Here is an 11,268-nt window from a genome sequence, read left to right on the forward strand (position 1 = left end):
AGGAAGGGAGTTCAGTCTGACAGCCATTCTCTACCAGCCGCACGGGCCTCGTCCCTGGAGCAGGGCTGCTGTCGCCATTGCAACCCCTGTAGCTACGCCACTGCCCCAAGATATTTTCTAAGAGGTATGGTGAGTCTTTTGAAGACTTAATTTTTTTGTCACAAGTTTTTGGAGAACGGGGAATGAAAATTAAAATGAATTTCTATACACAAAGTTGTCAATTTAATGTTTAATGTTAAGATATTTTTCGCATACAACATACTTGTACTTACACCCCAAAACACATTCTGCTACTTTCAGTGTCTGGACTGATTATATACCAGACATTGTATCTTGTGTATCACACAAATCAACCAATTGTATCAAAATCAATGTACTGTATAGTTGCCTCTATATGAGTAGTCAGGGAATATAGCTTAGGGTAGCGTCACCTATAGCAGTACCAGTTCCTATAAGTCAAGCAAGCTTAGCCTAATGGTATTTGGCTACCCCCAGGAATGCCATGTTCACGGGCCAGAAAGTACAGGAGGCTAAAAAAGGAAGAACACAAGGATTCCTCTGGCTCCAAAAGTGCTGTTGTCCACAGGTTATGGCTGGGACTGGTATCTCCCAGGAACATAGTCAGTCGGGCATGCAGGTGGGGCAGTTCAGGCACAGACAGAGACATGGTCAGCATACAGGCAAATGATTGGTCCAGGCAGCAGGCAGAAATGTGGTCAATAAACAGGCAAATCAGGATCACTGATTCTAGCCACACTGGTCTGGCGACATGGCGACACTGTGGCAGGTGTGGTGGTGATCAAAGAACTGTGACTGGCTGCACTTTTAGGGCTTGTTCACACATGATGCTGGGGGGCAGTAAAACCTTGCAGTTGAGCTGCAGTTTTACCTCCCCTCCACCACTACCCACTTTAGCTGCAGAGTCAGTGGCTGGGTGTGTACACCTGCCATAGTTGTGATGCTTTGCTTCGCAGCTATGGAAAAATTATACCCCCTGTACACAAGCCGATCATAACCCATTCAAGTGAATGGGGTTGCCTGTGCGTGGTCCAAGTGGTCCAGGTGCTGAGGAGGTGATACAATGCCTCCTCACTGCCTGTAAAATGCTCTCTGAAGAGTGATCCAAACATGGAAGGCTCTTTAGAGAGCATCGCACATGTGAAAAAGTTTTTATGGTCACACGACTGCTGTGGTGCTGATCACTGTGACTAGGGAATCACTGTAAAAGCAATTGTTTTAACTGTCATGAATAGCTTTCTTTCATGACTAATTGTTTACAATTGTAATTGTTGTGATTGACTACAGCTATCGCATGGTAACGGGCTGCTGTGACTGCCCTGTACCATGTGATTACTGTGACCGTTCACACAGATTACAATAGCAAGCAAGCTTTCAACAGCCTAACCAAATAGCGACAATCTACTGTAGGTGAATGAATACATGGACATAGGGGAATCAATCAGCCTTGACATCACAAACTGATGTGTGAGCCCACCATTACATTTTGCGGTGAACAAACAACACAGTGAACACAACTACACTAATACCTAGTTAAAACAAGAAAACAGTTTTAATTTCCAGTGCTTTTAAGTTTCAATTATATACACCCAGTTTCCAGTGCACTATTTGAAAAAACTACAAAATCAGTGTAGCACTGTGACCAACATAATTACTTGTAATACAAGCCTTTTACTCCCCGTCACCAACTTCAGGGGTGCTCAGACGGGAATTGTGCAAGTGGCTACCTTTTATCATCTCGAGTTTCTCATACAGGTACGTCACACCATCTTACTGGCATATGGATCAATTATTTGATGATACACAGGAAAAGGGACAGAAAAACAAAAAGGTGAGAAGCTGATTCAGTTTTTAACATTTTTAGAAATAGGCTCTGGGCTGAGAAAAGCCTGCTGTGATTGTGTCCCTGGAGTGGTAGTCCAGGGGTGCCAGCATAATTCACTTTGGGGTAACTCACCGTTTTTAGTAAGGCACCACTTCTGCATGCTCTTTATCACATGTGCTTCTTGGGTTTAGCTGAAACCGGAGGAGTCCTTATACCAGCTGGAAGGCCCGCCATAGTCCTGCACTTTGGCACCCATAGCACTTATATATTTTTGCACAGCACAATGCACTTTACTCACTCCCAATTAATAGGATGTAGGTCCTTGGACTTGCCCTGAAAGTCTTGGGGGGCCCGAGTGCACATGGTCAGGTTTTCCCCCTCCCATGGGATCTCCCTTCACTGGAGCACCAGCTAGTACTTAGGTGGACCTTCTCTCGGCAGGTCCCCTGAAGAATGGAGTCTGCTTGGCTTCAGCAGGGTGGACCACAAGTATCCCAGTACATGTTAGGAGTCTTTCGCTCCAAAGGATCAGGGCCAGAGTCCTTTCTCTTCGGAGAAGGACCATGTGTACACTCTAGATCAAAGTATGTAGAAAAGAATAGAGCGAGCGCTAAATGCAGTAAATGATATTAAAATTATATATATTCAAATGAATTAAAAGTAGCTAGCACTCAGGGTATAGGTATCAGTACCAGAATCCCAAGTTCCAAAATATTAGTGCAGCGCTAAAAAATGCATGTCATAAATTCCATCAATGCATGTGACCTAAACGCATATGTGAGTAAGTGCTGAAAGTGCAATATTAATATAACTAGTTCAAGATGACATAAAATGTAATAAAAATAAGTTCATCAGAGCATTTGTGAATTTAAAACATCTCTTGTGCAAAGATATCAGCTGAAGAAATGTCTATGATTGGCACATGAAGTTATCCGTGAAGAGTAACTGTGTAAAAGCTTGTAAAAGGAAATCCACCCTTGGTACGGATGTATACTCACCAGACCATAAATTATAATGCGCATTGATTGTAATACAGCGCACATCTGGGGATGCAGCGGGGGGTGGCAGATGCGGAGCGGTTGGTAAGGTGGATGACTCTGGCCGCTGAGTTTAGGATAGACTGAAGCGGGGATAGCCTGTGTTGGGGTAGGCCGGTGAGAAGGGAGTTGCAGTAGTCCAGACGTGAGATAATAAGGGAGTGAACAAGTTGTTTAGTAGTGTCTGGGGTTAGGAACATACGTATTTTGGAGATGTTGCGGAGGTGGAGCCTGCATGAGTTTGCCAGCGATTGGACATGGGGTTAGAAGGACAGGTTTCAGTCTAGAGTGACACCTGGGACTTTGGCTTGCAGGGTGCGACTGATGGTGGCGTTGTTGGTCATGATGGAGAGGATGGGGGGGGCGCACGCTGGGGGGAAAATTAGGAGCTCAGTTTTGGAAAGGTTTAGTTTGAGGAAATAGAGCGACATCCAGTCTGATATGTCGTTCAGTAGGTGGGTGATACGGGCGGAGACTGCAGGGGTGAGGTGAGGGGTGGAGAGGTAAATTTGCATGTCATAGAAATCCTTTTTCAGTAATTTACTGATGACACACAGAAGGCTGAGGTTACGCAATGATGACTTCAGCTGTGCCAATTTGCAATGTTCTATGTACAAGCAAGTAGGGAGGAGCTCAGGCATACTCTGGACCCCCAAAACTATCCCGCCAGTAAGCAGTTATTGCGACTGCCAAACATACGCACCGAAGACATTCCCCACAGCAACTGCAGGTATACAAGCAGTGGGAAGAGCCACGGCCACTTATGATTGACACTGCTGTGCTATAGGGTAAATGTCATATTCATCTGTATTCTCTCTATTGCCATGTATGACTGCTAATTAACACTGCTATGCTATATGGTAATTGTCTGCGAACAATATCCATCTGTACTATCTCCATGCCATGTATGCCCGCTCGGCTCTTCTCTGCAGACCTCCACCTCGCCACCGCTGAGTTAGAATACCAGGCTGGCTGCTTGGCTCTACTGTGTAGAAGAACCTGTTCCTCGGTTCAGCAGTGTCCTGCTTCCATCGGCCGTCTTCTTTTCATCTTCAGTGTGGTCCGCAGTCTCTGGTCATCTCCTGTACTATGTCCGCAGTCTCTGGTCATCTGGTCATCTCCTGTACTATGTCCGCAGTCTCTGGTCATCTCCTGTACTATGTATGTCCGCAGTCTCTGGTCATCTCCTGTACTATGTCCGCAGTCTCTGGTCATCTCCTGTACTATGTCCGCAGTCTCTGGTCATCTCCTGTACTATGTCCGGGGGGGGGGGGGGAGGACAACTCCACAGAAGTGGGAGAGGGTACCTGTCAATTTCGGGTACACGCCCCCCCCCCCAAAGGTCTGCACTCTCTGGTCATCTACTGTACTATGTCCGCAGTTTCTGGTCATCTCCTGTACTGTGTCTGCAGTCTCTGGTCATCTCCTGTACTGTGTCTGCAGTCTCTGGTCATCTCCTGTACTGTGTCCACAGTCTCTGGTCATCTCTTGTACTCTTTCTGCAGTCTCTGGTCATCTCCTGTACTCTTTCTGCAGTCTCTGGTCATCTTCTGTAGTATGTCCGCAGTCTCTGGTCATCTTCTGTAGTATGTCCGCAGTCTCTGGTCATCTCCTGTACTGTGTTTGCAGTCTCTAGTCATCTCCTGTACTGTGTCCGCAGTCTCTGGTCATCTCCTGTACTGTGTCCGCAGTCTCTGGTCATCTCCTGTACTATGTCTGCAATCTCTGGTCATCTCCTGTACTATGTCTGCAGTCCATTGGTTCAGAATTTTTTTTTCTTGTTTTCCTCCTCTAAAATCTAGGTGCGTCTTATGGTCAGGTGTGTCTTATGGAGCGAAAAAAACGGTAATACCTTTTATGACTTTGGGCTGTGGCTGGTCTGTTTTTTTTTTTTTTTCCCTCTTTCCCCTCCCCTTCAAGTGTCTGTTATTAAATCCTAATTTCAACAATTGACAAATGTTTGCCAGTTCCATCTCCCTAAAATTTTTTTCAGCTTATAGGGAAGTTGCAAACAGGGTTTAGTCGCAGACACCATGTTTCTTTGTCACAGTTTCAATGCCGCAGGATAACTAAAGCAGGATAACTAAACCTGTCTGAAGATATAAGAACTCTGCTCCACTCTGAAAGAACAGCAAGCAAATCAACATTTGATATTTATTTTCCTATGAAGTCTGTTTCCCACTAATATGCTCCCTCTACTCTTCCTTCTCACGTTAGTGTTCTCTGTCCTCAAATTGTCCTTACTTTACCCCTCATCTCCACCCCACAGCTTATACATATCACCCTTACGCCTACCCGCTCCCTTTTTCTGACCCAAACACCAGGGCAGTGAAATATGTGCGCTAATATACACCCTGCTCCCATCTTACTTTCCTCACCCTTCTTCTCCTAAACTCTGGGGACATCTCCCCCAATCCTAGTCCCCCGTTTTCTAACTGCACCCCCCATATCCAGCACCCTTCCTCCTCTGGCAACAGCCACAATCTACTCAGTTTAATTCAATCTCATGTGCCCTCTGAAACGCCAGGTCAGTCTGTAACAAGCTCACATCTGTGCATGTCCTTTTATCTCCCATTGCTTTAACATACTTGCCATAACTGAAACCTGGCTTCAAGATTCTGACTTGGCTTCTCCTGCTGCCCTCTCCAATGGTGGCCTCCATTGGACTCACCCAGACCTAGTGGATGGAAAGGAGATGGAGTTGGATTGCTTCTATCCCCACAGAGCACCTTCCAGGTCCTTCCTACCCCTCCCTCTCTTCTTTTGAGAAGCACTGTATTCATCTTTTTTCTCTAATTTCTCTGAGGATTGCAGTGATTTATCAGCCTTCTGGACCAGTACCACACTTGTGTCATGACTTCTCTGGCTGGCTACCCTACTTTCTCTCCTCTGAAATACCCACTACCATTCTTGGTGACTTTAACATCCCTTTTAACGTTAACAGCCCGGCTACAGCTCAACTTCTTAATTTAACCTCATCTTTTGACCCAACACAATGGACATACACTTCCATTCACTCCAATGGTAATACCCTTGACCTTGTATTTCTCATCTCTGATGTATCTCTGATCACAACCTCATCACTTTCACAGTATCCTTGTCTCCAACCACCTACTCCTCCAAACAGCAAATGATTACTTACTCTCCCCTTTCCTGTCCTAACCTGTTCACCTCTCTCAACAGTTCACTTTCATCCTCACTGGATGTACTTGCTCCTCTAACCACATGAAAAATAAGGTCCCAACTATTACAACCTTGGCAAACTAACAAACACCAGAAATCTCAAGAGATGTCATGCTTTTGAATGACCGTGGCTTAAAAACAAATCTTTGCAGGACTTCACCCTATATAAATCTGCCATCCTAAAATACAATTCCTGCCTCCATGCTGCCAAACAAATCTACTTTGTCTCTCTTATTAATAGCTTGTCATCCAGTCATCGTTGGCTCTTCACTACCTTTGCCTCTCTACTTTGTCCTCCATCCCCTTGTCCCACTAATTCGCTCACTGCGCAAGAGATTGCCAATCACTTCAAAGACAAGATTGATGCAATACGTGAGGTCACATCCACTATACAGATATCTTGCCCACTTAACATACCTTGTCTAACAGCAGTTAACACTTTCCTCTTTTGAACTGGCTACTACTAAAGAGGTTACCAAACTTTTCTCAGATGTCCACCTAACAAACTGTCCCCTGGATCCTGTTCCCTCACAACTACTATGGTCACCCTCTTCTTCTATCCTATGCTCTCATTCACATCTTAAATCTCTCCCTATCTACTGGCACCTTTCAATCCTCCCCAAAAGCATGCACAGACCACTCCCATATTTCAAAAGCACTCACTGGATCCCGCCAACCTGAACAACGTAAGACCCATCTTGCTGCTTCCACTCACCTCTAAACTTTTAGAACGCTTAGTCTACAACCGTCTTAGCTTCTACCTCACTGTAAACAACCTTCTTGATCCCTTACAGACTGGCTTTAGCTTGCAGCACTCCACAGAAACTGCCCAACTAAAACTCACTAACCATTTACTAACTGCTAAAACTAGTGACCACTACTTCAAACTCTTACTTTTAGACCTCTCTGCAACCTTTGATACTGTTGACCACCCACTCCTTCTCAATAAACTCCACTACCTTGGCCTCCAAGACTCTGCACTATCCTGGTTCTCCTACCTATCACAACGCTCCTTCAGTGTTACCTATAACTCTGTCTCCTCCTCTCCACTTCTTTTTTCTGTAGGGGCTCCCCAATGCTTGGTTTTTCTATCCCCTTCTCTTCTCTATCTTCCTCTCTTGGTCACCTGATAACCTCCCATGGCTTCCAATACCATCTCTATGCCGATGAGACTGAAATCTGTTTCTCTACTCCTCACCTCACTCGTCTCCTCTCGCATTATCAACTTACTAACTGACATATCAGCATGGATGTCGCACTACTTCCTTAAACTAAATCTCTAAAAAACCAAGCTGATATTTCCACCCCCCCCCCCCCCAGTTCGTGCCCTCCTCTATGACTTTTCCATACAGATCATTAATGTAACTATAAGTCCGTCCCCTCAATCCAGGGTACTAGTTGTATTCCTGGACTCTGACCTATCCTTTCGGCCCCAAATCCAATCGCTGTCAAGAGCTTGTAGACTTCACCTTTGTAACATTGCTAAAATTCTCCCCTATTTAACTTGTGAAACTACCAAGCTACTCATTCACTCCCTTGTTATCTTTTGTCTTGACTATTGCAACTCCCTTCTCAGAGGCCTACCTCTCCATAAGCTATCCCTTCTTCAGTCTAACATGAATGCAGCTGCCAGACTGGTCTACCTTACCAACCGCTCAGTGTCTGTTGCCCCTCTCTGCCAATACCTCCACTGGCTTCCGATTGCCCAGCGTATTAAATTCAAAGTGATAACAACAATATACAAAGCTATTCACAACTCTGCCCCAAGCTACATCACCAATCTTGTCTCCAAACATCACCCAAACCGTCCTCTCCACTCCTCTCATGATCTCCTGCTTTCAAGTTCCCTTGTCTCCTCCCATGCTCGTCTCCAGGACTTCGGCAGAACCTCTCTCATCTTTTGGAACTCTCTACCTCAATCTGCCCAACTATCCCTTACTCTGGCTATCTTTAGGCAATCCCTCAAAACATGTCTCTTCAGGGAAGCCTATCACGCCTCCAAATTAAACATTTATCACTTCCATCAACTCATCCCCCACAGCTATAATCTTTTGAACCACTTGCCCCACCCTAGTAGATTGTAAGCTCTCATGAGCAGGGCCCTCTCAATCCTTTTGTTTTTTATTGTATTGTAACTGTACTGTCTCCCTTTATATTGTCAAGCGCTGCACAAACTGTTGGTTCTATATAAATCCTGTACAATAATATTAATAATAATCATATTAACTGCTTCCCATCCGTCCTATAGCAGAAATACTGCTACAGGGCGGCACGGGTACGCAAAATCGCGTATATATACGTGATTTTCACTTCTGGGAAGGGGCCCGCACTGTGACTGTCAATCACCGGGTCCAGGCTGGTAATTACTTGCCGGCGCCCGGTGATTTCCGAAGATCTCTGACAGGGAGGACTGTTTTGTTTACTAACAGTTCTCCTCCCTGTCAGCTTGGGCACACTTCTCTGCATGGCTGTGCACATCACAGCCACCCAGAGCAGTGTGATTACAGTGAAGCACACTGACACAGCCAGTGTCACCCCCAAGCACACAGTAAACCTCATGATAGATCACCCCTCATGTTAACCCCTTCACTCCCAGCACACAACACTCCCAGCACACAGTTAACCCTTTGATCACCCCTCATGTTAACCCTTCCTGCCCAGTGCCATTCATACAGTCAGTGCTTTTTTTTTTAGCATTGATCACTGTATTGGTGTCACTGGGGATGTCAGTGACACCAAACCAGTTCCCCCCAGTGTCAGAGTGTCCACCGCAGTGCCACAGTCCCACTATAAGTTGCTGATTGCCACCACTACTAATAAAAATAAAATGAAAATTCCACTATATATACCACTTTTTGTAAACACTATACAGTAATTTTCATGTAAACCAATTAATTTACACGTATTGGGATTTTTTCTTAGCAAAGACGTAGCAGAATACATTTTGGCAAACAATACAAACGCACAGGCAATCAAATACCACCAAAAGAAAGCTCAATTAGTGGGAAAAAAGACGTAAATTTCATTTGGGTGCAGCGTTGCATGACCGCACAATTGTCAGTTAAATTAATGTAACCCAAAAAATGGCCTGGTCAGGAAGTGGAGTAAATCCTCAGGAGAGCAAGTGGTTAATATGATTGGCAGTCTGCAGTGTCAGCTTCCTGGTAGGATAGCTAAGGAAGGATGGACTAGTATCTGAACATGCCTTACCTTGAGAGGACAAGGGTGCACTCTTTACGTCTGGAGGAAATGAAATTTAATCTCCAAATATGGAAAGGTTTCTTCACAGTGAGAGCTGTGAAAATGTGGAATAGACTCCCTCAAGAGTTGGTTCTTGCTAGCTCAGTGGATTGCTTAAAAAAAAGTCCTGGATTCTTTCTTAGATACACAGAATATAACTGGATATTAACATTTATAGATAAAGATGATCCAGAGAATATCCGATTGCCTCTCGGGAGATCAGGAAGGAATTTTCATTCTTTGGATCATGCTTTGCTGGGTTTTTTGCCTTCCTCTGGATCAACTGTGGGTGTAGGATAATAACTTTTTTTTGGTTGAACTGAATGAACTTTTTTCAGCCAGACTATGTAACTATGCCTGATATCATCCCTTCAGGCAAGTAAAAAAAAACTTGGCAACGTTGTTCTCACTAATAAGGGAGACAGCCTTTACTTGCCCCAAATGCCGAATCAATTGCTAGTAGCTTTTTTCACTGCTATTTGTATTGACAAAACATCCATTCTGACAAATAATTCATTTTACACATGCAGCTCACTGGGTTTTGTTTGATGGCATGTTGAGAGAATAAGTGAAAACATAACATGATGAAAATGGAAAAAATGGGATAAGAGCTAAAAGAAGGGAGAGGAGAAAGAGGGAGAGGAGAAAGAGGGAGGGGATGGGTAGTCCCTCCTTGGAGCGAGCTGAAGACTAGGACAAACAACTATAAACAAGCACCGTGACAGTACAAGTGGAAGACGGGGCCTCACTACTGCCTCCAGTGTTTATAATCACATGCACTTTGTGCCAAACATCTTTGTTTCTTTAGCTCCTATAATAATTTATTGCTAAGCAAAAATCTGTAATGTGACCAACATAAGCCCGTCAGAGAGCAGATTTGTTTTTAGTATTGGAAAGGAGAATATAATATATCAGAACGACTAAAAAGTTACTTCTTACTCCTTGAAAAGTATACATTAGTTTGTCTAAACATACTGCAATGCTTCTCAATACCCCCCAGATATTCACTATATAAAGTTACAGAAAGGACATGCTGCTTTGACAGAAGACTCATGGATCAGATTGGATATAAACAGAAGCTTACCTGATGGAGGTGAGTATTCCCAGCTGTTACATGTCCATTCAGAAGATCTCAGCAATGTCAGGATAAAGATACTGACCCAACACATATTCACACTGTCCTAAAACCAGAATCTTTCAACCAGCCTTCTCCAAAAATGTGCTTCTTCTCTTCAACATGCCCCAGTACAAGACAGGCAGCTTGTCATTTGGAAGAGGGTGCTGAGGGTGATTGCTTTGTCCTTTCTGAGGTAAAGTGTGAGCTCTGCTTGTAGAAAGCACAAAACACAGGCAGGGATGATAGGCGTTACCTCACTCCATCTACTGGACAGCTCAGTCATTACAACTGCTAAGCCCAATCAGCCAAAATTATACAAATGTTTCCAAAGTTCCTAAGAATTCATTTGTTCTCCATATGGCTGAAGACAAACACAATATTTATATTTTCATAGCTCAGTTTTAAAACTGTCTCTACTTGGGCTAGGTAGGCTTTTTCTTATCTCAATCAGCAGATTTATATTTTCTGGATAGAGAACGCAGGCCCTAAATATGCTGAGAATTCTACTACATAGACATTTGTGTGCGACTGATATATATACATACATACACACTATATTGCCAAAAGTTTTGGGATGCCTGATTTTGCACACAGATGAACTTTAATGGTATCCCAGTCTTAGTCCGTAGGGTTCAATATTGAGTTGGCCCACCCTTGGCAGCTATAACAGCTTTAACTCTTTTGGGAAGGCTGTCCACAAGGTTTAGGAGGGTGTCTATGGGAATGTTTGACCATTCTTCCAGAAGTGCATTTGTGAGGTCAGGCACTGATGTCAGACGAGAAGGCCTGGCTCACAGTCTCCGCTCTCATTTATCCCAAAGAGGTTCTAACGGGTTGAGGTCAGGACT

At 44.2% G+C, this 11,268-nt stretch overlaps 1 protein-coding gene across 2 annotated transcripts in view; it reads right to left on the minus strand.

The window, feature by feature from the left end:
* The window catches only part of PLXDC1 (plexin domain containing 1), a 424,334-nt gene extending 413,697 nt beyond the window's left edge, over nucleotides 1-10,637 (minus strand). For both annotated transcript variants that reach the window (XM_089657330.1, XM_089657329.1), the window contains exon 1: nucleotides 10,388-10,637. In XM_089657330.1, the coding sequence (XP_089513456.1) occupies nucleotides 10,388-10,472 (85 nt within the window). In that variant the 5' untranslated portion in view covers nucleotides 10,473-10,637. The remainder of the gene's footprint in view (nucleotides 1-10,387) is intronic.
* Between the last annotated feature and the right edge of the window lie 631 nt (nucleotides 10,638-11,268).

The sequence above is a fragment of the Staurois parvus genome, unplaced genomic scaffold, assembly GCF_062004578.1.
Source record: "Staurois parvus isolate SC_StPar_1 unplaced genomic scaffold, SC_StPar_1.0 ptg000983l, whole genome shotgun sequence".
Lineage (NCBI taxonomy): Eukaryota > Metazoa > Chordata > Amphibia > Anura > Ranidae > Staurois > Staurois parvus.